Genomic DNA, 27,130 nt, shown 5'->3' on the forward strand with positions numbered 1-27,130 from the left:
CTAGGATACCAGAGGGGAAAGCTGGCTCAGCACAGAGTTCCTCTGCTCCTGCTCTCTCTGTACTCTATTGCTGTGGTTCCCGGAGGAACAGGTTACAGGGTAATACCCACTGTTTTCTTCCTCATCCACTTTGTGATAAAGCAGATTTTCTACCAAGCTGGGAGCAATCTGATCTCATGTTTATTTTCACAAATTCGGGGAAGAAATCCTGTTCTTTCCCCTGCTCTGAGAATTTCTTTCATCTCTCTGCTTCCATATGATGATAATGAACTTTAGACTAAATAAATACACAGTTCCAAATTGCAATGAAAATTTCCCCTTGGTGCTGCTGCTGGGCTGTTTACAGATTGATTTCAAGGCATGCCAACATCCATAGATGGTGTCAGTGTCTTTTCTTCTTATTGTCCTGCACCTGTGCATCAACTTGAAGCCCCAAGTGCTCTAACTTACAAACTGGAGCACAGATGCACTGGAAATAAATACAAATATGAAGACAAAAGATCCCAAACAGTGGTGTGACACCTTGTCCATGCTCCTGCTGAAACCCTCAGAGTCTGGGGGCTGAAGCAGTTAACTGCAGAGATGGCTGAGCCATTAAAAATGATGGCCTATATATGCCAAGAAGCCTCACAGTCGGTCTTTGATGTTAGATTTAATCCACAGTTCGCTGTGCAAGCATGGCTGGTTGTACAGCTCCTATAAATTAATTACAAAGGCCTTGTCATGCATGCAGAGAGGGGCACAGTGCTGCAAGTGCTGCATGCAGTCACGTAAGGTGTCCGGGGATATCCCACCAAGATTCCTGCTCAGCCCACAAGGTTTTCCCCTCTCTGATGTCCTACACATGAATTGTTAACTCTATTTGAGAAGCACCAACAGGGTTGCCCTAGGTGGGGTACTCAGGAGAAAGGCAGTGTGTTAACTCAGGGGTGACCCTGTGCTACCTCACCTATTTATAGGAAACCTCATGACCTCATGTTAACGTATGTATGCACCCAGGACAGGCCCTTGTGAATACCAAATGTAGGGCCTTTTGGGACAGGAGCTACAGCACTGCTACTCCCTAGGCTGAGGATGAAACCTGGTGCCTGAACCAGAAGATGTCCAGAGATGAAACACAGATGGTGGAACTCTGAGGTGCCACGACTTCATATCTCACCCTGCACAGCACCTCTGCACATTTGCTCCATCCCTGCTGAGAGGAGCACATTACCCCCTGCTTCCAGGCATGCTACATTCTTTCAGCCAGCAACCACTAATGGGCAGAGGAGGAGGCCAAGCAAACTCTATGGAGAAATCAGGCTCTTTTCCACAATGCTGGTCAACCACTGAAACAAGAAAGGCACCTGAACCCCCATCCCACTAGGTTTCTATCCCCAGGCAGAGGTGGCTGCCAACTGCAGACGCTCTGTGGCCTTCAAGCTGCTGCAATAGGACACAAACAGCGGGATGGCTCCTGCCCTGCAGGATGCCTGTCCTGGGAGAAGTACATGTTCTCAAACTTGGTGCAGCTTTAACCAGAGGAAAGGCAAGAAGCTGTGACAGATATGAGAGTTTGGACTGTAGGGTTTAATCATCTCCTCTGATCTTATACCTTACAAATGTACCACTCAGTGTGTTTTCTGAAGCATCTTTCAAAGGAAACCATAGGAAATATTTTCTAGTGTCAGAAAATGATGATCTAAAGGGTGAAAATTGAAGTCAGCAAGATCTCAGTGTGCTGCAGGGACAACAAGATAATCAGATACAGAGCATAAAAAGGCTGCAGTGAGGACTCTCATGGCTACTCAGAGCTGATGGGGTGAGTAAGCAGAGACAAAAGCAGCCATAAGGCAACAGTGAGAAAGCATGGCTGAATTTTGAAAACAAGGAAGACAGTCCAGAGGGGTGTGGGAGGCTGTTGAAGGGGCAAGGAACAGAGTGAAAACATTCTTGACATAATCTCCTTAGTGCCCATCCTGCTGGGATGAAGAAGCTCCCTGCAGCTGGTGAGGCCCTGCCCATGATCCTTGTATGCAGGGACACACTGAGACACTAGGTAGCACCCTCACAATGGCTGGTTGACTTGGGATTTTTGAGGTTTTCCCCCCTAAAAAAGCCATTTCAGCAAAAACATCGAGGAGGTCTTCAGGTAAAATTGTTATGTTCTAAGTGGCACCTAATTCTTCTGCTTAATTGGGTATACACAAAAAACATTTAAATACGGAGGTTTACATGCAACACTCTGAATGCTATGAATCAAAATGCTTTGTTGACCTGAAATGACAGGTTTTGAGATTTCCTTGAAAAAAAGGACAGAAAGTACAGCAAGAAAGGTCTGACAATCTGGAACCTACTTTTTCTTCTTTCTAGGCCTCCCCACTTCTCACATATCAGAAACCAACACTTTCTCAGAACCTTTTCTCTGCAACGTGGATCCATTCGATTGCAGCACCCTCAAAAGAGAGCAGCCTGGGGACACCGAGCCCACCCCAGGTCTCTGTGCTCCCCTTCCCCGTCTCCAGAGAAGGATTTTCCTGAGCCTAGCTACAGGTTAAGGCACAGTCCTTGTCATTATTTCCACCTCCCAAAAGGAGCAGGGTGGGAGCAGGTCTGGTACGGCACACTGGGGCAGCGGCAGCGCCCTGTGCATATTCAGTGGTGCGGACAAAGGCGTAGCCCAGAGCTTTGAATTAGAAGCATGTGGGTGGGAGGTGAGATCGAACAAAGCAATCGCTGCCAAAGGCCTCGAGCTTCAGTTTATGGATTCAAAGCTTGTCTGAGGGCAACACGGCCACATCAGTGCTGCTGTCAGGAGCACCGCAGAAGCTCCTTGCGACGTGGGGTGACACAAATGCTTGGATCACTTCTGCAAAATGGCATTTGCTCTTCACTGCTCACCCCAAAGCCACAGCCATGACTATTGCCTGAAAGCTGCTCATGGGCTTTGGTAAAATTCTGAGAGATTCCTTTACATGCCAATTCCTGTTTTAAAAAGTGAAGACGACATATTTTGACTTGCCTTGTTTGACAATATCGCAGTTATTTCACTTCAATAATGTAAAACATGGTTTTCTCATTTTGTTCTGCGTGCTTTTGTATTACACTGCAATATTTCAATATCACAGAGCACAGATGGAGCACAGACACTGTTTCAGCTCTCGTATATGCGCTTTGGCATCATCACACTGAAAATTTTATCGTTAGCACAGTGAGGTGTTTCACCAGCTCCAAGTCAGGGCTGCATTTGTTAGGGCATTTTGAAAACATAAATTCAGCTTTTCTTTTTCCTGTTTTCAGCAAACCCAGCCACTGAAATGTCAGATCTTCCCAGAAGAAATGCTCTGTTTCCTACAGCTTCATTGCTTGGAACTCTGGGAGGTCTCAGCTCAGTTCCCAGCAGAGGATCCTTCTGCTTCTCAAAGGACCCCTTGTGCCTGGAGTGACTTCATCTCAGTGCACACTTCAGGACTGCTTCCAATTATGGTTTGTCCATGGGGTCAGAGAGAGTTACAAGGCTCTCACCCCATTCCGTCTCCATTTGCATCCTCAGCTGGGCATACTTGACCAGAAAAACGTGCTGCATCACACACACACCCCAAAATCCTTGCTCAGAAAACCGAGTGGTGGCAGCCAGAGACAGGGCCACCTGCCACTGCCACTGCTCTGTGTGCCAACTGTTCCCAGCGCCGGGTATCTGTTTCCCACGTTTCCACTCCCCTTCATTACTATTTCACCTGGCCTGATCTAACTGAAGTGTCGAAGCTCCTGTGTGCCCCCACTGGGACCGACACGGGGAATACACGTAGGGATGCAAGGAGCTGCCCCGCAGCCCCTGTGATGAACAGCAGGAACCAGCCTGGTTGCTGCTCACTGGGAGAAGCACGGGCGAGCCCCCGCACCCAGGTTCTCTTTGTTTGGCTTTCTGCAAGGAGTTATTTGTGCAGCAGGCCTCCGAGCTGAGCAGCACCAGCGAGGGCGTCGCTCCCCTTCTCTGCGTTATTGCAGGAGCTGGGGACACGCCTGCAGCCTCTGACTTCACCCCGCGCCAGGACAAACTCCCACCTCAACAGCCTTCCTGGCGGCTCCGGGCTACGCACAACCACCCGAAGCAACCCCCGCCTACTCCCCTCGGCCGCAGCTCTTTGTTCCCCGCAGCCCACGGGTGACCTCCGCCGGCGCGGGCGGGGGGCGGCTCGGGGGCGCGGCGGGGCCGGGGCCGCCCCGTCGGGCGGGGCGGGCGAGGGGCGCGGTAAAGCGGCGCCGCGCCGGGGGCCGGGCTCAGTCTGCGGGCACTGCTGCGCCGGCGATCGGCTTATTTTGCTGATCCGCATCGCTGTGCCCATGGGGCAGCAGCTCCGGCCCCCCATTCCATCGCCGAGACGCGCGGTAGCGCGGTGAGTAAGAGCGGAGCAGGGAGGGGGCGGCGCCGGTACTGGACAGCTGCCGGGGATGGGGAGCGCGGGTCCCGCCGACTCCGGGAGTGCGGGGGGGAGCCCCAGAGCCGCCGCAGGCTGGGATCGAGGAGGAGAAGAGCAACCCCGGCAGTGGGGCCGTCAACGCCTGCCCGTGCACGGTGCAGCGGGAGGTGCGGGCTGGGTGCCGGGAGAGGATGGGGGAGAACGGGGGCGCGGCTGAGTCTTGCGGGGGACGGCGGCCGTGTGCCGCTCGGCGAGAGGAGCGCACGTGGGACCCTCGGCCAGCAGCGGGGACAGCTACTCCCCGCGCTACTCGAGGGCTCGAGTCCCACATCTCATCACCTCATCCACCTCTGCTTGCCTGTGGGGTGTCGGCAGGAGTGCGGTGCCCAGGAGTGCCCGGGAGGGCTCGGTCCTGGGAAACGGAGCCTGTGATGGAGGGAGAAGTGTGAGCGGTGCTTCAGGATGGAGCCAGGCACGAGGGGGTGTGGGACGGGGGAAGGACTGCTCAGCACTTGGAGCCCCCCAAGCCTCCCTTACCACTGCAGCATCTCAGCTCCTCGAGCAGCTGCCCCAGAGGCAGAGCCGGCAGTTCGAGCTGCGGGCAGTTATGTGGGTGCTGTGTAATCCATCTCCTCCTGGCTGGGAGGTGGAAGCGCCAGCGGTGACCAAAGCTGTGTTGACATTAGGGCCACCAGCAGTACAGCTGAGCCATGAGAAATCACAGAGTGTGCAAGAGCACCGGCTATTCTGGACTTGGCATAAATAACTTGCTCGGTAACTCTATCTGTACAAAAGCAAGGTCTGCTGAGTAATGACGTCCAGGGCCTGTGGGTGAGTGCTTTTTAAAAATAAATAAATAGCAGTTATCCTTTAGACAGGGAAGTTCTTACCCTCAGAGGAAGTTATCACAGGTTTTGGTGAAAACCGCAAATAAGCAAGTTCCTGAGACTGGGCACGAAGGTACCCAGCTGGCCATAGCCACGTCTTGTCCCTTGTGCACGCATAGTATGAGAAGGATGCTGTGAGCCAGTGGTGTCCCAGTGCCCCCAGCAGGGAGAGTGGGGTTTGGTTTCTCCCAAGTGTGTCCTTGTTTGTACGCTCGTGCGTAAAGAGGAGGGTGGCTCATCCCAAGCAGGAGGCTGCAGAGATAGCGTCTGTCTGTGGTCTCGGGGGACACTTGTCCCTTCTGCTGGCAGAGCTGTAGAGAGGATTTATTACAGAGAGGAGAGGACAGCAGAGCATCTCCAGAGACATGCCTTGGTGGTCCATTAGATCTGCAGAAGAGTAAACCAGTGAGATGCTCTGCCTGAGGCTTTCTATCCATTTGGAGCTGCTGGAAGCTGATCCGAAGGGAAATGCTATTGTGTTCCCAATGAGCACTGAGTGCAAAATGCTCAGAGAACATCTCCAGCTGGTAGTTCCTTGTCCTGCAGCACTCTAGAGGTCCAGGTTAGCAGCAGGGCTGGGCTGAGAAAGGGCTGTGCTAATTGCTGGCCACATACCACTCTGGGAGCTGTTTGGAAGGCAGTTTGTTTCTCGCCGTGTGTGTGCCATCCAGTACCCAAACCTCTAATGAGATCTGTTTAGATGCTGCCTGAAAACAAAAACCACCCTGACTTGGAGCTCATGATGTGGGCTGTACCAGGGGGATCAGATTCCCATGGGAGTCTGTCTCCTGCTGCTATGCCTTGAGTTCCAGGCCCTCCCCTGGCACAGGGGAATAAAGGCCTATGTGCAGGAGAAAGATGCTGAGATTGTTTATGTTCTGATTTTGTCCTTATGCTGAGGGAATGGCCTGGTGATCTTGGCACCGCTGGGACATTATTTATAGAAAGGCTTTCTGAGTTTTGTGTGGGCCTTAGGTTGTTTTTTGTTGTTGTTGTTGTTGTTTTTCCCTGTACCATCATTCCCTCCCCTTTCCTGGGAAATGTGGGTTCAGTTCTGTCCATGGGCTGGCATGAGTCTGCTCTGAGTTGGAAGGGTTCGTGCTCAAGATGCTAAAAGATGTTCACAAAGACAAACCCAGCTACAGCCTGAGACTGCTTTGTAGTTCAGACATGAAGGACAATGATAAACGACCCTCTGGCCTTCTTCAGTTTCTTCTGTTTGTGAGGTTCTTTGCCATGTGCAGGGGCTAATGCCACTCCAGGCATATCCCTGATGTCCCTGTCCATCGGTGGTGCTGCACTGTGCCCAAAGAGCAGATGGAGAACACCAGGCTATGGGATGTGCGGGGCCCTCCAGGACAGTCACTGCATGGGGCTGTGCTGCCTGCAATGCTCCACTTAACCACACAGTTGATGTTCACCTGGGCAATCCCTGCCAGACCGTGGCTGGACTGTGTGCTCTATTACCCAGCTCCCTTGGTGTGATGCAAACAGTGACCCAAAGGGATGCCTAGAGCCACAAATGAAGGCAGTCAAAAAGCTGTCATCCACATTTACCCTGTGCTCATTTTCTTCTATTGGCCCAGTGGGCTCAGAAGCCTGTACAGAAAGGCTGGTATCAGACTCTGTGGCTGCTGGGCTTCCTTGAAGTTACTGTCAGGGATCTGATTTAAGATCACCCAAGTCAAAGACACTGAGAGCTCATAGGGAGAGCAGCCAGGAATCAATCAAACAGTGACCTGGTGGTTTCTTTTAGGGAGTGCCATTAGCAGCACGAGTGATGTAGTGGAGGTGCATGTGCTGGAGAACCCGGACACTCTGCCTGCAGCAGCCCAATTGTTTGAAGGGATTCTGTGCTTCACAGGGAGATGAGTGCAGAACCCCTTTGCAGCTGCCTGCTGCTGCCTGCAGCAGAGACATCCCTCCTTTTCTTATTAAAATCAGGCAGCGCTTCAACTGTGGGCCCTGGCACAGGGGGAAAGCAGGTGCAAGCAGGGCTCCACACAAAGGCTTGTGGCTGTGTCAGTCGTAGCTGTATCCTGCCTGGGTTGAGAAAGTAAACAGTCTGAGGCCGTGTCAGCATTTGAACAAGAGAGCGTCAGGGAAAACCCACAAATCTTCAGGAAACCCTGCGGGTGACTCAGCTGGTGGTTTTGTCCGAGCTCAAATTCATTCAGCAACCCATGATGGCAGCTGAAGGGCTCTTTTGTTCTGGTTCCATCTGATGAGTGAAATGCGAACCTCTGGTCTTCAGTTGTTCGTGGCCACAGAGAGCCTTGAAGCTTTATTTCAGGAGTCTCAATGTTGAGCCCTAAAATCACTTCAGCCCCTGTTAGATGCTGCCATGCCATACAGAGCTTAAGGGAGCCATATGCCTACAGAAATGGCACCCTGGATTGTTGACCATGGAAGATTTTGGGAATGCAGGGTGTTCTCTTGAGGATCGCAGTATTTTAAAGATCTGCGATTTTTAAGTCCCTCTGAATCCTTTTATTGAACACTCAATTTTAGCTGCCTGGCACTTCATGTGGGGTTGTATTTCAAAGAGATGGAAGCATGAGCTGCCTCCTACAAAGAGGGAGAGGGAAATGCAAACAACACAAGCACTGCATGCAGAGGGGCTGCGGGATGGTGGGGGCTTTTCACAGCTTGTTGTGTGCTGTCTGAAATCAGCTGGATTTTGCTCATGACATGGGAAGAAAGTTAATGCAAAAGCAATAAAGCACCCAAACTTTGCTTCACAGAAAGCAGGAAGCTGCCAGGAATCAAAGGCTGCATTTCACTTGGACGTGGTAACTGAGAATAAAGTTAATCTGCCTTTTGTGCCAGCACTGAAGTCTCAGCAAGTCTTGGCCACGGTTTGGCATGTTTCTGAGCAGCCTGTAATGTACACGTCACTCTCCTCCCTGCCCTGCCCTGTGTGTGTACATACATGCATGTATATACATGTGCACTGCTGCTGATGTATGATGCTAATATTACTGGAGGTGGTTGTACACAGTATTCTGAGAACCTCCCAGTCCTTTCCATGTCTGGAAGTGACAACCTAACACACCAAAGTTATTGATGCTGTGCTCTGATGCCCAGCCCTTTGCTTTCCCAATGCTATAAAAAAATCTTGTTTTAGTTCCTTGGGTTGCTGAGCATCCTCTGTGGCTGTGACTTAGGAACAGGTCTGCTGAGGACATCCCTTTTCCATGCACAGCAGAAGAGAAGGGAACCCCTTTCCATGTAGACTGTTGTCAGGTTTTTATAATCCCAAAGCGTGACTCTCTACTGTGAGGTGGGCAGAAGTGAGATCGTGTTTGCCTGGAAAATGCAGTGAGAAGCTGAATTTTAAAATCAGGAATTCCTATATGTATGTTGCCTATATATAATAGTAACCAAAAGCCTCATGTAACTCAGTGCATGGAAGGAACCTTTCCAAAAGATGATGCAGCCAGTTCTACAGTAGGCACCTATGAGGGCGGCTTCCCTTGCCTGCTTCCCAGGCAGCTGAAAATGGGGAAATGAGAACGCTGGGTCCGTGACACATTTCACACTTCCAAGCCCCCACTCTCTTCACGTATGAAATGCATTTACCCTGCAACAGGAGCATACTGTCTCTGTGCTCCTTGCAGGGCACTTAGCTGGCCTCTTGTGGAAGCTGGAGAACACTCTCATTGGAGATTCTGTCTCTTTTTCAGTCTACAGGTTCTTTATATTATCATCTTTTCATTTTGAAACCTTTCTAAAGGGTGCTTGTGTACTGAGTGCCCATTGCTGATAGCGCACATTATGAAATCTGAAAGGAAGGTTGAGATTAAATGTCACGCACTTCACAGTTGGGGAATTCAAAGTGTCTTGTTGATCTGTGCATAATTTGGAGCCAACAGCTCATGCATAAACAAACATGCGCACATACACGCACATGCATGCATGCACAGAGTGCTAGCCAAAGAAAAAGCAAAGTCAGATTTGTGTGAGCTACTTGTCAGGAGCCGAACAGCATCTGTGGGAGAAGGCTGTGGGCTCTGCTGGAGATGAACCTGGGCAGTAGTTCTGTTTTTCCATGAAGAATGGACAAATGGAATGGGGAAAGCTTAAATGGCCTCGGTGAGGCTGCATAGAGGGGCAGCACTGCTGACTGGCAAGGCAGCAAACCTGTTCTCCTATCACCAGCTATGTAGAAGTTTCCCTTGCCTAAATCAGTGCTATCTATCTCTGTTTGCCCAGCCTGAGTAGTTCTGCATCTTAACGTCTTTAACATTAACCTGTTGCTATAGAAACCAGAAGGGTGTCAGAGGGAGATTTTTGCCACTTTTGGGTAGGCTACCAAATAGTTGCGGTATGTGCTGTGCTGGGAGCCTGTCCCTGATGGCTTTCTGCTAAGCATCTCCCGAGCCTGTCTGAACCGCTGGGGAGTGGTGCACCGGGAGCCGCAATTGTGTGCAAATGAGCAGGGCTTAATGCTGGCAGATCGCTTTGGGAGGAAGTGAGAACATGGTCCCAGGATGATTGGTGGGGTTGAGAGATGAAATCTGGCATCTGCCTTCTGTGCAGTGAATGGAGCAGGAGGTAGCTTCTCTCCCACAGCCAGCTTGCTCTCTGTGCCCTGCTGTCCCATGAGACTGCGATACAGGTAATGCCAAAATGCTCCTCTGGTCTGGCAGCCCCAATGGCCCATCTGACAGTTCAACACTGAGCAGAAGGGAGCAAAGATCACCTCCTTTCTTCTCATGCTCAGCTCAAATCATATCTTTCATATTTAAGTATATATATCCTGTACAAGATACATGCATATAAAAGCACGTGAATATGAATTAGTAGGATGTGGGATGTGGCCATGTGGTATGGGAAATACTCTACCATATAGGGTTAGTGGGAAGTCAGCTGTTGGCTGGTGCTCATCGAGGCCATCCCATTTCAGGTCTGATTTACAGGTGCTCTGTGTGGCAGAAGCAAATCTTGTCACTTGCACAAGGAAAGACCTGAATGCAGGGGGGGGTCTGCATGTGTGCGGCTCTGAAAGTGTCCTGCTCAGACCAAAAGGCGCTCTCCCTGCTTAATGCAAATGTATTCGTCTGCCCTTTTCCCCCTCTTTGTGTGTGCCTAGGCTGCACATCTGGTCAGATCAGTGGCAGAGGATGGGAGAAGAGGAGTCCTTTGTTTTTTCTTTTTTTCTTTTTTTCCTCCATTTTATGAAACTGGAAGGAAAAAGACCGTTAGTGCTGGGGATTCTCCAAACCAGCTGTTCTTAGGCTGGGGCTGCAGATCCATATGCAACACAGGTCAAAAAGCTCCTGCTTGTAGGATGCAGAAGCGGTACAGCCATATTGATTTCATCTTCCGTTTCATGTTCGTAGCCATTGTAGTAGTTTCTAAATTGCAGTCATTACATTGTATGAGTTAACCTACTGGACTGCAGATGTAGAAATAGTGTTGCTGGAGATGTAGTTCATCTTCTGGGGGAGAAGTCATCAAGAATGGCTTTGAAATTAGTCTTGTTGATGAAATGCAAAGGGACATTGTGCTCTCATGTTGCTAAGGGGGTTGAGCCTTCCCAAATGTAATTCTTGTATTATTTCCTTTGGAGTTCTGGACAGGGGCAGAGCTGGATGATGGTTAGGCATCAGCTTTGTGGGGAGTTTGTGAATGGAAATTGTGGGCACAATGGAGAGAAAATCAGGTTTGAAGTTGGTGTTGGAAATGTAAGCAGCCCCATGTCAGTATCGTGCAGCCTGTGGCTTTGGCTCTGCCATGGGTAAGGCAGTGTATATCTATCTGGGCTTCTCCTTGCCCCCAGGATTATTCTCTGTGGAGTTCCTTTGAACCTTTCTCATTGCTCAGATGTGAGACAGAGGAGATGTCCTACAGATTTTCTTTACAACAGACCTTTGAAACATTTGAAAGCTCTGCTTTTCCAGCAGCTAAGCTCAATATGTGTTTTCAGGGCGGAGGGGGGAAGGGTTGGTTTTTCCTCTTCCTTTTATCTTTTTTTTTTTTTTTTTTTTTTTTTTTTTTTTTTAAACCTGTGTATGCATGAGGGTTTTATTTTTCCTTCTAATGTTTCCCTGTAGAACTCATCTGCAGGACAGATGGCCCACTGAGCTGCTGGGACTGTCTCCGCAAACACCTGTCTGAGACAGCTGGGAAATCAAAGAGGAATTCTGTTTTCATTCCCTTAAAGAAAAACAGCCCCCATTCCCGATGCATTTCATCTCCTCCTTCAGCTTCCTGGCTCCTATGTGCCTCAGGGAACTCAAATCCTTGGGGTCATCAGCTAATGATGTCCGAGTCATCTGTGTCCCCAGCACTTGTGGGTGCTGTGCGTGATGGTGGCTGCGGGTCTGCAGGCTTCCTGCCTGAGTGTGCTGGAGCCACGGACTTGCTCTGTATGCTGCTGATGGGTGCAGAGCAGCATTTCTTGCCTGAGGTGGAGCTCAGACTCACTGTTGGTGTTTTGCTGCAGGTGGTGGTTAGCAGACCAGCAGGGCTGTGGTTGCTGGATTTAATTATTGTTCCTTCTTGAGAAGCAGACTGTTTTTGTTTTTTTTTTATTATTATTATTATTATTTTCTGTTGGGAAAACTGAGCCCTTGGCAGCTTTGGATTGCTGTATAACACTTCCTGTGTCACGGAAAGAAACTTTCCTGTTCTCTCTGCAAGAGGAAATCAGAAGCCTATGGGCAATGAAGGAGGTGGGGCACACACCCCTGGTGCTACAGCTGGGCCCTGGTTCATGGTGCTCCTGGGGGTGAGTGTCCCTTGTTGTTCCAGGTGACAAATCTGGAGCAGCCTCTTTGCTTGGTTGTATTGACTGTGCCAGACTGGGCAGGAGTAGCAGTCCCATCACTCTGCTCTGATGATTGAGTTCTAGTCATCTTACTGCGTGGGCATCTCAGTATTTTCAGCTAGATCAGGTCTGACCCTGTGCACTCTCCGAGGCTTCCTGACTGCAGAAACTGCTTGGGTGTTTCTCTTTGCTAGGCTAGTGATCTGTACCCTTCAGCCTGAGCAAGGGTTGCTCCCAGCAGAAAACATGACTGATCTTGTTATTTTTTTCGGATCTGCTGGTAGCCTGGAATGTACAAGGCTATGTGCTGCAGCTGGCATGGAGAAAATCCACTGGGAAGTGGGAAGAGCAATGCTCTGCCTCAGCTTGCTGGTGGCAGAGAGGTCTTAATCATTTTGAATCCCAGCTCTGGGTAGAACTCTAGGAAAGGGCTGGCTCGCAGATGCAGAAATGCAACATGGAGATGGCTGTGCTTCTGTTGTTACCTTGAGCAGGGGAAGCTCTGCCTCAGTTGTCTGCTCCATCACAGGTATCTCTGAACATGCTGTGCTTTTGTATGTGTGAGGGAGTGTCTTAGATCCCACTTACTGAGTCAACAGTCAAATGTTTGCAAGAGCAAAGGTGATGAGTACCTCTGTGGACGCTATCCTTAATCTCCTTTCCTAGGAAGGTCTGTCCATAGGCTGTAGAGCTGTAATGAGGCAGGGTTGTGAGACGCTGAGGAACTTTGGTAGTGAGTCTCTTGGAAAATAAAAGAAGAACTTTCATATGAATTTTAACCAGACAACTATCTCTGCCTTTCTGACTGGTGTTGCTCTTGTTTGAGTGCTCTGATCTGTGCACCCACTTCTTTGCTGTGCCTCCATGTTTGAGTCCTGACTTTGTTTCTGCCCACATAGGTATCCCTGGCACAAGAAGACATGATTTTTCTTGTCTGGCTCAGATTCCACACCTGTGAGATGCCTCTTCAGGTTATGTAGGGAACACCGGGGGCTTGCGGGAGCAATGGAGACCTGTGGTATTGTGAAGGGACAGTGCTGCATCCTCTTGTTCTTTTGTGGCTTTCAAATGGTGGGCCAAAAAAAAAGTGCTTCGGCATGTCATGTTTCCTATCAGAGTGCTGGAAAGAGTCATCCACTGTGTGAGTGTAACACCATCTTGTTAAATGTGTGGCACCAACAGATCACAGTGGGATCAAGACCTTGGTTTTCCTTTGGCATACTGACTTAGGAACTCTGAAACCAGCAGCTCCGGCTGCTGAAATGTTGTCATATGCGTGGCTGGAGCCTGTGAAGAAGGAAGGGCTGTTGGAGGAAAAGAAGCCTTCTTTCATCTGCACTAGGTGCTGCCCATTGCTGGGGGAGCGAGGGGGTGCATAGGAATTTCCTTTGTGTGCTGATTAATCTACTCAGCCACTGGCATACTAGAAGAGAGGCCTGAGGAGAAAACCAAGGCAGGATGAGGTGGAGGTTCCCTTTTAAGAATGTAGATGCTAATAGAAAACTTCCTCTAAACTCTCAGCGTGTCAGGATACATTAATGTAAGTATAACATTTTTCAGATCCTCAACATCTTCTATCTGAATGTCACTGAATTAGTGCTAATGCATTCATTAGCTCATTATTCATTAATATTCAGTATTCATTAGACTGGCTCCTTCCCTGGAAGATGGGGATAATGAGATGTGGGATTGGCTGCAAGGCTGTGCCACAGCTGTGCTTAGCACAGTGGGAGCCTGGTTTCATGTATCAGAATGGCCTTCGGTGATTATTTTAGTGGCATTTTTAGCTAGTTTATGCTATCCCGGCTCCTGGCCACTGGTTTGCCACAAATTAGTGGAAATTCTTAGTGGGAGAGCAGTGCTAATTTATCGACATCATCATTTCCACCAACTCACACCCTGAAGGCAACTGGCAACACAACTGCTGAAACCAAATTTTGATCTGTTTGCCTGTGGTCAGAATTGCGAGCCTGCCCATGTAATCCCAGAGCTATTTATCTCTCTTTAGCCTACAAGTCCTCCCTTTAACTCCCACTTCCCCCCTTTACAGCTTGCCCTCAGGATTCTCTGTAGCTGAAGATATCTCTTTTTCCTCTTTGCTTCCCACCTAAAGATGCTGTAAAGTATCTTGCCTGGGACTGCTGAAGGGATCTTGTTAAATATTGGAGCACTCAATTCAGCCTTTGCATTATCCCAGCAAGTTCTCTTAGATTTGCATTGTGAAGAGTTATGTCAGTGTGCTTGGGGGGCCTGCAGAAACAACTCTGCTCCAGTGGACAACACTGGATAAATTTTCCTGAGAGGCAAATCCTTTGTGAGGCAGCAGGAGAACACTTGTTTGCACAGTGCCAACATAACTGACACCTCTCATTTCATGACTCTCTGAAGACTCATAAACTCTTTAGATGCAGGCATAAATTCTGTTCTCCTGGGACAGCCATGAGAAAGTGCAGCTGGAGTGAGGGATTGCCTGTGCTTGAGCCCTATGCTTACTGGGACCAGCCAAGCCACGTCTGGTGCCTGTAGGGGTCCTTTCTATGGCTCTCCTGGGGGGGTGAAATGGCAAATGGAAATATATTTTTGTGTTCAGCTGAGTTAAAATGAGAGGAAAACAAATTGGGAGGAAAGATTTCATGAACTGAGTTTCCTGGATTTTAGGACTGATGATGTTTACATCATCATCCAGACATTGACACCCCTGCTCTTAGTCAGAAGTTGTCTTTCCTACCTTAGCTTCTGTCAGTTACCTCTTCCTTGTTCTTTTCCTAGCCAGTATTTGTGCTCTGTTTGCTGTTGTATTTGTTTCCCAGGAAGCTCGTGTCCTCACAGAGGATCTTGCCTCTAGAATCTTGCAGCCATAGGGACGATGTGTTCTGGCACCACTGGGCTGCAGTATCTGGGGGGAAAAGCAAACAAATATTTGAGATCTGCGTGGCATTTTGCCTAAGATAGAGCTGAAGGGTGTGATGCATGGTGAGGAGAAAGAGACAAAAAGCAGAGCATCATTTAATGACTTCAGTTCCTCTCATCTGAGGAGTATTTAACAAGAGTTAATTGCCTTAGCATAGGAAAAAGCAAAGAGGTACCATGTTCCTAATGGGTGATGGACACTGCCTTGCTCTGGGATGGGCTAGAGTGTACCTTGTTTTGTGGGCATGGCAGCAATGAGTTGGTGGGTGGACTTAGATGATCATGTTGGCCTTTTCCACCACTAGCGTTGGTTAGGTCCAAATAGCTTACAGCACCAACACACGCTGGTGAAGCTCAAGGCTGCACTCAGTGTATAGATACACATACAAGGCATGTTATTGGTGACAGTGCAGTGCCCAGGCTCACACAGCTCCACTACTCCTGTGGCAGGGCTGACGGCAAAGGCTGGCCAGGCAGGGCAGCCCTTCTGGTGCATCTGTGGCCACAGTGCTGATTCTTTATTTCCTCTCTGGCAGGTTGTGGTGACAGCTGGTACCCTCCTCACAGACCTGGACAACTTCCCCACAGCCAGCATGGACAGTCTACAGCTCCCTACCTCAGCACCAGGGCAATGAGGAGCCATCTGCTGGTCTAGCAGGAAGAATTTTGTGCTTCTTTTAAAATTTTTTGCTTTCTGAACCCTGTGAGATTTCATGTGAAAACACTTTGTGCAGCATCACAGCTGTGAGCACTGTGGGCTGGAGGCAGTAGCCCTCCCTTTGTGGCCAGCCCAGCAGGAGAATCATACCCACAGGTGTGGGGCCCAGCCCCGCAGCATTCCCAGCCAGCGTGGCTCAGGCCTCTCCCCTAAGTTCTCCCACCAGTGCATCAGAAGCCTGCAGCCCACACGCCGCCATGGCGGCCAAGCAGCCCCCACCACTGATGAAGAAGCACAGCCAGACTGACCTGGTGAGCAGGTTGAAGACACGCAAGATCCTGGGGGTTGGTGGCGAGGATGATGATGGCGAGGTCCATCGCTCCAAGGTGAGGGGAACTGGGTCACCATCGGTGCAGGGAGATGACCCTGGTTCCACCTTGGGGTGCTCCATGCTGTTCCTTGCAGTGATGAGGCCATTGCTGCAGAAAGGTGACCAGCAAATCTGTGAAATGCCCTCCACTGTTCAACCACACCATGCTGATAAAACCCACTTGTCTCTTCATTTTCCCCAACACATGTCTTCTGCAACCTCCATGGCAAAACCAGGGCTGCCAACTCTGCCCTGTGAGGGCAACAAAAGATTGTCACTGCCCCTTAGCAGGGCCAGGCTGTGTAGCCTTGTGGATACACAAAAGCTGCCTGAAACCACTTTTCACAGTAATGCTCTGCCTTCAAGTTGTTTTAATTCATTGGTGAAATTTTATTGTCGAGACACCCATTACCCAGCTCAGTGCCAGCAGAGCAAAGCACAGCCAATTATGCTGCTCATCACATACCAGTACCTGTGCACTGCAAATTGGAGCAGTGATTCAAGAGACACTGCGGCGCCTCTCTGAAGAGGTCCAAATTGCAAATGAATGTGCACAATCAGTTTCAGTAAAATACCAAAGCTGGAGAGCAAGGGCTCATCTCTCAAGAGCTCTGTCCCAAGTACCCTCTTGAGCACTGCCTGGCTCCCGTCCTCCTGTGAACCATCCTGCACCTCCCTTCTATGAGAAATTCCCAAGCAGCTCTGCCTCCACAGCTGTGATGGTTGGTCAGTGAGGATCACAGGCTACATGCAGGAGGAGGCAGGTCCCTACTTACATAGGCAACAGTAAACCAGAATTAACATTGGCCCAGCCCTAGTGATCCTAGTCAGGCAGCAGTGAAGGCTGCAGACCCTGATGAAAATCAAGCCAGTCTTCAGCAGGTTTTGGGACTAAGGGATCACAAAGAAATTCCTTTTCCTTGTCCTCCTATCAGACCTCTTGAAGATAAACTCCCACCTAGGATTAAGGTGTGTCCCCAGGAACAATGAATGCTGCCTAAAGGCTGGGGAGGGATCTGCTTAGTCACCCTGTGCCTTTTCTTTGAATTTCAGATTAGCCAAGTCCTGGGAAATGAAATCAAGTTTGCTGTCCGGGAACCCTTGGGGCTCAGGTAAGACATAGGGACACCTCAGAGATGACCTATCAAGACAGTGCCTGGCCACATTCTTCCTGCCAGCCCTGTCCCTAACAACTGTCCCAAACTGGCCCTGCTTTCTTCCCCTGCGAATAGCTTGAAGGACATGGGTTCTGATCTTTTGGCAGGTGATGGAAGTTGTGGGAGCAGTACAGTGCCAGAGGTGCTCCCTATCATCTTTGTAGAGTCCATTCCCTCCTCTGTGTGTGCAGGCGGGGTGGGGGGGTGCTGTTGAATTTCAGTTCTCCCTGGCTAGTGAGGCTGGAGCTAGTAGTGTATGGGGGACCCACATCCTTGTGCAGAAGACCTGTGGCTGCCTCAGCTGCACAATGACAGAGAATGAAGGCTAATAACCATACAGACAGCCAGGAGGGTGTTGCAAAGCAGGGGAGACAGGTTTGCCTCTATACTCACTGTAGGTCCTCTGTCTTCAATGCAGGGTCTGGCAGCTGGTTTCCGCCGTTATGTTTTCTGGGGTGGCTATCATGGTAAGTAAGGGTGGCAGCCTAGGTAACCACCAGCTCCTGGATGCCACAGTATGGGTCCTCAGCCATTAATTTCCCTTTCTCTGCCTGCTACAGCCACCACTGCTTTCTCCTGAGAGGCCTTTGCCCTTGCTGTAACTCTGCAATGAGTTTGCCAGTAGCGCCCTTGGCAGTTTGTTCCCATTTCCAGGGTCTGTTTTTATTAGCAGATTCATAAACCACACGTGGCATGACAGCCTCACTCATAGAAACTGGCCTTAGAGCAAGTAGCTGACACACTGGTATCTCTCACACCTCCTTAATTTCCAGTTTCCTGGCCAACAGCTCCGATCACATCAAGTCTCAGTGTCAGAGCACCACTTTCCCCTGCCTGAGATAGCATGTTCTGATGGTGCTGGGAACGTCCTGCTGAGTTTCTCCCATTCCTTCTCCAGGCCCTGGCTTTCCCCGATCAGCTCTACGATGCCATTTTCAATGAGGAGTCAGTGAGCAGTAAGACTCCCATCCGGCTCTATGGAGGAGCCCTCCTCAGTAAGTGCCATGACAGCAGCGGGTACAGAGCAATAGAGTGAGAGGGGAACAAGGGCAGGGGGTGTGTTACAATCAGAAAGGTCAACGCAGTCAAAGGGGCATAGTAGTAGCAAAGAGACTAGCATGAATGGAATACCATTACGAAGGAAAAGTGCTTACCTATTTCTGAAGACTGAAGCTCCTAGGAAAAGCTCCACACAGGAGGAATCTCCAACCAGAGATTCTTTCTCAGTGGCAGTCAGCCCTTAAATGAGGTCTAACAGAGGTGCAGCCAGGCCCCACCCCTGTGGGTCACACAGGGAAACTGCCTTCACCTGTGCTCCCAGGGCTGACTGGGTCTTTTCCCCAAGTGCTTAACGAGTGGTTCAGGCTGTGACTGAGCAGTTACCATACATGATGGCATCTTGTGACTGCTGTGCTCCTGTGCTGCACTGACAGGAAATGCAGCTGTTGGGCACCCACTCAGCCTCCTTTTAGAGCCTGGTAACTGGTGGTGCCTGATGCAAACAGGCAGCTGGGTGCTGGCAAGGAGTGCTTGTGGGGGTGGCTAGGTTGGAAGACAGATAGTAGGGCTGAGATGCCCTCACATAGGTGGGCTGTTGGCTGCCTCCTTCCTGCAGGCTGCAGCAGCATCTCGTGGGGATTGTTGGAAGTGCAGCAGCCGCAGTGGGCAAAGCAGGGGGGGAGCTATTGGCAGTACTGCTTCCCCGGCATCCTCCCCACGGGGGCTGAAATGCTTCACCTGGAACAAGCAGGTGGGCTGCCGGGTCTTGCTGATCCCTGGCCCTTAGTGCAGCTGTGCTGTTGTTGCTTGGCAGGCATCTCACTCATCATGTGGAATGCTCTGTACACGGCTGAGAAAGTCATCATCCGCTGGACCCTGCTGACGGAGGCGTGCTACTTTGCTGTGCAGTTCCTGGGTGAGCAGCTGAGCCCGGAGGTGGAAGCATGGGGTGTGAGCTGTGTCTCTAGCTCACAGTGGGTGAGAGGGGTTGTGCCTAGTATCCCATGGTCACCTGTCCCTGTGCTGAGTCCAGCCAGCATTACAGAGGGTTCCTTTGCTCTGTAAGACAAGGCAGAGATTACCTGCCCCTGGAGACACTTTCTCTGCCAGCTTCTCTCCCTTTTCCTTCCCCATGGGGGTAGCTTCTGCCTCAGGCTACTCACTGGAAAGAGCCCAGGTGAAGGGAAGATGCCAATTCATCTATTTGCCAATTCATCCAATTGCTACCCTAGAGCAATCCAGCCTTTGTAGCCAGCACAGGCCACCTCCTGGAAGAGTTGCTGAAACGTTGGGGCTGACCAGAGGTGGCTGTTGTAACCTACATAAAAAGGGAGGGAGTTCCAGTCTTACCAGAACAGAAGGTCATAGCTCATCTTGGTTTTTTTTGGGGGGGCATATCTATATTTAGCACTGAAGGTTTCTTGTGTTATGTGTATCGGCAATTCACTAACTACATTATAAAGTAGCTTGTGTTTGTTACAGAAAAGAGGTGCTCAGGAAATGGGGAGCAGACCGTGTATATCTTATGGGCACTTCTACATTTGACAAATATTTATCAGCACTGAAGGGGTTGAACCACAAAGCAAGTTTAAGAGTAGCTTCCACAGTTAACATTTGAGTTCTGGTGTCAGACTGGCAGTCTGTGTCTGTACAGAGCTATCTTTAGAGAAGTGCTGCTATTAATGGGAGCCTGTGGCTAATGTTAAGGCTGTGAAATCAATCTACCTAAGCACTTGTGTTGCAGGTTTGCTGCATGTGTGAGGGTGGAAAGCTTTTGCATTCGCAAGGCTCAGCAGGTCTCTCCAAGAAGCTGCGTTAGAGGGCAGTAGGAAGCAGGGATGTTCTACTGAGTTTGTTTTCCACTACCAATCTCTGCCTCATTTCCCCCCTTCTCTTCCAGTTACCACGGTCTCCCTGGTTGAGAGCAGCCGAATGGCCACGGGTGCTGTCCTCCTCCTGGTCAGCCGAGTCTTCTTTGTTCTCATCAGCATTTATTATTATTACCAAGTTGGACGCCGTCCCAAGAAAGTCTAATTCCTGGGCTTTTTGTCATGGGAAGGGTGGGAGGGGGGGATTTGTGTCGGTAATTTTGCATTATAACTTTTCTTTTGTTAGTCCCTTTTTGTTATAAAGTGATTTACTTCTTTTCCACTTACCGGCATGAATCAGTGTGTAACCCGGTGCTGGTGGCACTGCCAGGTGATGTGTAGGGAGAGCAGCATTCTGTGGGCCCCCCAGCAGCCCCCTCTGCAGGAGGCAAGTGAAGTGCATGAGATGGGCTCAGGGAAGCCTAGGGGGCTCAGGGAAAGGAGCCAAGTTCCTGGAGAACTGGTCAATGGGATTGTAGTCTCTGAAACTCTTAAACAAAGCACAAAACAAGAAACCAAATCCCTGTCCAGTGAAGGACTCATCTGCTCCCCTCAGTGGGTCTCATGTGTGCCTCTTGGCATGCATCCTCATGTGCTTGGCCCATGTTCCTGTTAGCACGTGCTGACTGCTTGCCTGGCTGGGAGCTGGTTGGGAGTCAGTGCTGCTGAGTTTGTAGACAGCTGTTCTTTCCCCACCGCTGGAGGCCCAGCTCTGGTTTTGTTTTTGCACTGGGTGCTTGCAAAACTTGGCAGGAGAGGCAGCAAAAGAAACTCCTTGCTTGTTCCCTGCGTAGGGATAGCACTGGGAACAGTGGCACAGCTTGAACTATACTAGGTGAGAAGCAAAGGAAGCTACTGGAATAAGCCTGTTGAACATAGACATCCTTTTGCTTGGGATGTTTCATGATATTCCTAGGCCAGCATCCTGTCTCCATCCCAGAACACTTCCTAGAGCTGCAGCTTTGCAGTAGCTTTGATAGTGGCGGCAGTGAGGCAGGGGGGATGAGGCTTTAGTTAAGTGAGGACGAGTCTGCTGTGAGAGCAGCGAGCTTGTCAGACCAAAGCTCATCCCACTGAGGTGCTTTAGAATACTGTTTAACTGCTACAAAGAACAGCACGGGTGGAGGGGCATATGAAGGCATTATTGTCAATTAGGGAAGGACTGAATGTGCTATAGCATTTGCTGGCCATTTTCTCTTATATCATCTCCTGGGCTTAACAGTATCATCTGCCCAACTTCTTAGTGCTTTCCTTGCAGATTATTCCTGCCCACAGCTGGAGGCTGCATTGTTGTTCTCTGTGGGACTGAAGCCAGAAGGGCTGCATACAGGCTATGGACTTACGGGCTACTGCTGGCAGGATCAAAGTGAGCCCTGGAACTGAGCTGACATTCCAAAGTCCCAGCAGAAGGATGCCTGCACAAACAGTGCTTGTGTGACCAGCAGACCTCAGATCACTGGTGAGACAGGGAGCTACAGCTGTTTGCTGTCTGGTACCTTTGTAGAGTTAGAAGAAGCTAGCAGGTAGTTACTATATCGTGTGTTTGTGTTGTTGGCGTTTAGAAGCAGCTGCCTCAGTGTTGGAACACTGGATGTGTTGCACCTGTTGGCCATGCAAAGTGTCAGGTAAGAACACTGGGAGTAGCTGAATCAGGAAACATTGCAACTATAACTTTTTTTTCTACAAATTAATCCAAGGCAGAGGCGACATCCGGCAGAAGGCTGAATACTGGAGCTTCCCACCCTGCCAAGCTGCTTTCAGCATGTCCAAAACAGGACAGCGAGCAACTTAAATTTCTATTTAAGAGCAGCCTTCCTATTCAGGTGAAAGAGTTAGGCTCTGGGAGGGAGACAGTCTCTCTTTGAGATAATGACACAGAGCCCTGAGGGCAGCACAGAGCTGGTGGGAGAGCTGTAAGGTGGCAGCCGTGGCTGCTGCTCCCACCCTGCACACTGGCCACATGGGCAGCACAGTGCTGCAGCTGCAGTTGTTGGTATAGATAAGTGAAGCGTGAGTCTTTGTGTTTTGGGGTCACATGAATGTATACAGACTGATTGTTGGGTTAGGGGATGGGAAATAGCAGTTCTAGGAAAGACAAGTAAAACTGACCTAGGGCAGTCTTAAAAAGAGGAAATGGAGGGCCTTCTTCATGCTGTCCTCTCCCCTTCACTTCGGCAGCAGACTGAGGATCTTAGTTGCGTTTTGACTTTAAGGCTGTGGCTGCTGATCAGGGTACCTGGAAATACCAACTAGCAGGTGAGAGAAATGAGTCAGCTTTCTTAAGACTTCTTGATGGTTAAAGTAGATAGGAGCACGGTGAAAGCTTTCCAATACAGCTTTACACTAGGTGAGGTCAGATTCCTCTTTAGTTCCCTGTTGTCTCTGCATGACTTAAAGCAGCAAGCCGCTTCTGGTTTTGCCATTTGATGTCTCTGCAGTGCAGACAGAAAACAACTGTGACTGTCTTCAGTGATACAACTTGGGGGAAAAGGGAAGGGAATGCTGAAGCTTTTGTTTTGCATCCCTAAGGATAGCAGCACTGGGATCATGGCTGCAGGTAGCAGCTGCGTACATAATTTGGGATCAAAAGCCTGAGGCATCACTTCAGGCTCTGATGTGCCGAGAAAAGATCTCCATTGGCCTCAGTTTCCTTATGTGTTGAAATGTGAGAAAAGCTTTGGACTGCTGTCATCTCCCCAGGGACGGTTTGCAATTCACCTGCACGTATGTGTGTAGCGCCGGGCAGGGCTGCAGGCTGTGCTCTGAGCAGACACAAGCAGGACTGACCCTGTTCCATGGGGGAGACCCTTGCATTCCTCAAGCCCTCAGTTTTGAGGGTGAAGAAAGCTTACATTTACGGAACTCTCTGCATCGCCTTATTTACGCCTAACCACCATCTGGCAAACTGGAGCTGGTGACAAAAGAGAGGCTGTCTGTCTGTCTGTCCTAAGCTGGCCAATTCTTTCTGGTCAAGGGTTTTTACTTGGGGTGGGGGTGGGGGTGGGGAAAGGGGAGAATGGGACACTTGAGTTTATACCTCATTTTGGCTGCTGTAACTGACTTTATTCTTTTTCCTTTGGTAAGAAAGTGACTGTACTTAACACCAAGCAAATAGTGAAAATTAAAGCCGTTTCACTTCACTGTCACAATATCTTTCTTTTATTTTTTTACTCTTTTTTTTTTTTTCCCTTTTTTTCTAAGAAATGCACACAAAAACCGTGCAGAATGCTTCAGCCTTGGGTTCTGGTTTATATTACCAAAAAACAATTCCTTTCAATATAAAAAAGCATTACAGTAGGGAATACAGGATAAATTAGCTCCACTATCTAATAAAAAGAACATTTACAGTTTGTTTGTTTTTTTTTTTCTTTTAAAATAGATTTCCAACATCATTATTTCACACGCAGCCCTTTTCCCAGGCATTTGCGACAGTCATTTGAGCATTAAATAACATCCGGGGGGCAGGGATGGGGGGGCTGTTCTCCACTATTCCCTCCAAGGTGCATGGGCTGTGCTCACTGCACTGCAGCCAGGCAGCCACAGCCCCCTCTGCTCTGCTGGCGGCTGCAGCCTGAGTCCCTGACACCCCAGATTCACCAGAGCTGCTAAAAACACCTACAAAAATACAGCTGCTTCTCCTGCCTACTGCTCTGAAAAGAGAAAAACTACTGTACAACAGAGGGGGTGGCCACATTACCACTGGACAAAAACAACAAATTGACATGCTTTGCCATACAACAGGAGTCTGCCTTTTGTGCTTGCTTGTTCATTAGCTGCCCCTGGGATCAATTCCTTCTGCCCATTGCCTACTTCCACAGGTACTCTCAGACTTGCCCTCATCTCTACAATGATCTCCATTTCTCATTTAAATGTGCTGCCTGGCCTTTGCGGTGGTGTCAAGCTGTGCTCCCAGTGGCACAGCTGTGGAAAGTTGAAGTCTTAATCCAGAAAAGAGCAGTGAAGGAGAAGGTAAGAGAGGGGAAACAACTGCACAAAGACCAGGACATTAGAAGAATAAAGGGTCTTTTGAAGGTATAGAGACAAGTGATAGGGAGAGAGGGAACCTCAGCTAAAACCAAAGAAAACAGTATAGAATTGGGAAAGCCAGAATACACCTGCAGTGATCCTACCTCAGTCTTTTGAAGTATTTCTGCTTCTCTTGCTCATCTCTATCCAAACTGCCATCTCTGCTGATGGGGTCGTTCCTCCCCTGTGAGGAGCTCTTTCAGAACAGCCACTGACACCAGCTCCTGAAGCAGAGGTAGAGCAGTTATGCTTCCTTCTCTCCGTTTGCACTTGTCCCATTCCCTGCAAGACCAGCGGATGCAACAGATTTCCCTTATCTTAAGAGCAGCACCCGCTGTTTGGTGAATATACTGCTGATTTTGGCTAGAAAGCCATTTTCCTTTATTAAATGACAGGGTAGAATTTAATGCTAAAATGCATCATTAAATACAGGTCTGGAGGGAAACTGCTCAGAAAAGCTTTCCACAAAGTTTAATGCAACATCTGAGGCCACTCAGCAATCCTGGCCTCACACTGCTGCTGGAATATGCTGTTGCAGTGCAGGTGGGCTGCTGCTCTACCTGACCCAGTCCTCTCCTGCTTTTCTCAAATGAAGCCTGGAAAAGCTGTATGGCCTCTTTCCCATTCCTTTGTATCTCAATTCTCCACCAGGATCTTTGTTTATTATGTACCATTCTTTCTTCTGCTTTCCTTTCTGCTTTGCAGCCTGCACATCTATTCACTTGCATCTGCATGGAGGACACAGACCCCATGGTGTAGGTGTAAGGAATGGCCAAAGCATACCTGCTGCTGCCAAGACAGGGCAGGAGGCTGCTGCTTGACTCCTCACTGCTGCCTTCTTCCCTCTTTCCTTCCTTGGCAGTGGCTACAGCCTTCGGATGGTCTGGTTTAACCCTATATAAAAGTGCTCCTTAATCTAAGACTATACAAAGCTGTAAGCTAAACAGAAAAACACAGCCCCTTCCATCCTCCCCCCAGGCAAGCGAGTTGAGTCAGGGAGCAACCAGAGGAATGACAAAGCCAACAGGGGCTGAGGCTTCTAGAGGAGAGAAGCCAGTGACCTGTTTTTGTCGATGACCACAAACACTGGAGAAGCAGCTAGAGCAGTCTGGCTGCACACTGAATGCTCCCAGATCCTGCCTGGGGCCTCAGCTCCACCTTAATATCTCTGACCAATGTTCAATCCCGAGCATATTTCTCAAGGTAATTTCCAAATGATTAAGTAGATAACAATCAGCAAAACGTCAAACTATCTCAAGGGAGGAAATGCTCTCAACTAACAAGCAGACCAGAACAATCCTGACCTGATGCTTTTGTTATGAGCCCATGGGAAAGCCTCGGGGGAAATCCCCCAAGCAGAAATGACACCATGAGACAGCATAAGGTAAATGGCATGGGATTGGCTGATGAACCTCAGGCTCTTCCATCCAGTACCATGCTTGGAACTCCTGCTGGAGCAATAAAGCTTGTAGAAATCCACTGCAAATATACATTGGTTGCTCCAAAAGTAATGCCTCCTATTTATTTCCATGGAAACTACAACATAGAGCACAATAACACTATTCAATAGAGCAAATTCTCAGCTACAAACCACTACTTTTCAACGTAATCATTACCATTAGCTGTGCATTTTCACTAGTGATGAACAAGAGCCTGCATGCCACACTCATAAATGTCTGCAGCAGTGGAGGTGTTGCCACTACTATAATCACCCACTGCCTCACTGTGCTCACATCCACAGTTTGGTCTCCATAAAGATTCAGCAAGTGTCAATGAGTGTCAATGGGTGCCATGTTTTCCACAAGGATGAATCCTGCGACACATCTTTGCTTCATATGCACTTGTACGTCTGACACCATTCTGTCAAACTGCCCCTTCTCCTGCCATCTGTTGTATAGCAGTGACAAATAACAAGATACTGGTGGGAAGGTTCAGCCTTTACTGCCATACCACCAACATCCACCTCTGACTTTGTGGGCAAATATAACACAATAGGAGGCTTTACTTTCAGAGCAGCCCTCGTATGTTGATAACAGCACCACAGAGTGGTTTTTGCAAGCATGAAGTGAAAGGCTGACAAGTATTAAACACTATTACCTCCCTTTTCAGGAAGGCAGCAGAATCAGCTATTCTTGATCAGGGCCATTATTTTTCCCAGGGAATGGGAACACAGCAGGGAACAACTTGCTCTCTCTTTTTTCTTCCCAGTAACACTGAACAAAAAAGGAAAAAAATCAGAAAGGCAGGCTCCAAACTCTTGACCATCAGCCAGCCCTGGATGAGTCCCATGTTTAAGTGAGACCACTCTGCCCCCGTTTAGGGCTCCAGAGAAAAGCCAGACTCCCTGAAGTATTTGACTCCTCTGACAAGTTTCAGGCGATAGGGGCAAAGCTTACGCACATGGAAGAATGTATTTTTTCACTCTGTGGCTGGGAATTAAAGCCAGAATCACACAAGCAACAACTGCCTGCTCCTTGGATGAGCTGCCAGCACCACTTCTTAGAAACCCACGTGGGCAGTCCCAGACTTCGGCCAACCTTGCTGCCTGACCCAGCCCCTGGGTTGCTGTTCTTCGGTCCTTTGCTGTCTAAACCGTGATGAAGCTGTAGATGGCAGGCATGGCTTCGCACTGACAGGTGGGAGGGGAAGCTGTGCTTGTCCTCCCACTCCTCCCCATAGGCTCCATCTGTCCATAGCATAAGCGGCTGCACTGGGCTCCTGCTCCACAGCTGCTGTGAGTGGCTCTGGGCAAGGGTCCGGTGTACAGTGTAGTGCACATCACCTCAAAGTTCCAGCCCCTGAAGTACAATCCTTTTGGTCATTCATATATTACAACCCTCTTTTTTTTTTTTCCCCCTCCATTTTTCCCCCCTACTCCATTTTGATAAAAAAAATAAAGTTTTTTGTGTGTTTTCAGGTTGTGTTTCATCTGATTTTCCTTCTTTCTTCTGAGAATATTAGGAACGTGGCAGTTCACGGGGTGCCTTTTACTGGATCCCTCGGAAAAGACACATGGCAAAAATCATGGCGAACAGCTAGGAAGGGGGAAAGAAAAGGGAAGAAATAAAATGGAGAATGGT

General features: G+C 49.2%; 2 protein-coding genes and 1 long non-coding RNA gene across 5 annotated transcripts in view; 1 reads left to right on the plus strand and 2 right to left on the minus strand.

Moving 5' to 3' along the window:
- Positions 1–4,218: 4,218 nt before the first annotated feature.
- On the plus strand, positions 4,219–23,374 carry TP53I11 (tumor protein p53 inducible protein 11). The gene is made up of 7 exons (XM_072338654.1): positions 4,219–4,376; positions 15,509–16,016; positions 17,054–17,112; positions 17,576–17,624; positions 18,056–18,152; positions 18,971–19,072; positions 20,057–23,374. Exons 2-7 carry the CDS (start codon positions 15,888–15,890, stop codon positions 20,188–20,190), a joined length of 570 nt encoding a protein of 189 aa, XP_072194755.1. The 5' UTR covers positions 4,219–4,376; positions 15,509–15,887; the 3' UTR covers positions 20,191–23,374.
- On the minus strand, positions 14,737–18,364 carry LOC140253192 (uncharacterized). The gene is made up of 3 exons (XR_011903794.1): positions 18,312–18,364; positions 15,939–16,109; positions 14,737–14,958 (listed from the first exon to the last, which is right to left on the minus strand). It is a non-coding gene; the product is annotated as an uncharacterized lncRNA (long non-coding RNA).
- The window catches only part of TSPAN18 (tetraspanin 18), a 107,515-nt gene continuing 100,656 nt past the window's right edge, over positions 20,272–27,130 (minus strand). For all 3 annotated transcript variants that reach the window (XM_072338652.1, XM_072338653.1, XM_072338651.1), the window contains one exon: positions 20,272–27,085. In XM_072338652.1, the coding sequence (XP_072194753.1) occupies positions 27,038–27,085 (48 nt within the window). In that variant the 3' untranslated portion in view covers positions 20,272–27,037. The remainder of the gene's footprint in view (positions 27,086–27,130) is intronic.

Source organism: Excalfactoria chinensis, chromosome 5, assembly GCF_039878825.1.
Source record: "Excalfactoria chinensis isolate bCotChi1 chromosome 5, bCotChi1.hap2, whole genome shotgun sequence".
Taxonomy (NCBI): domain Eukaryota; kingdom Metazoa; phylum Chordata; class Aves; order Galliformes; family Phasianidae; genus Excalfactoria; species Excalfactoria chinensis.

Excerpts from the sequence above, each read along its gene's own strand:
- TP53I11 (XM_072338654.1), top strand. The coding sequence starts at position 15,888 with ATGGCGGCCAAGCAGCCCCCACCACTGATGAAGAAGCACAGCCAGACT. Across the intron at positions 17,625-18,055 it reads TTTCTGGGGTGGCTATCATG|GCCCTGGCTTTCCCCGATCA; the intron begins GTAAGTAAGGGT and ends TTCCTTCTCCAG. Across the intron at positions 18,153-18,970 it reads CTATGGAGGAGCCCTCCTCA|GCATCTCACTCATCATGTGG; the intron begins GTAAGTGCCATG and ends GTTGCTTGGCAG.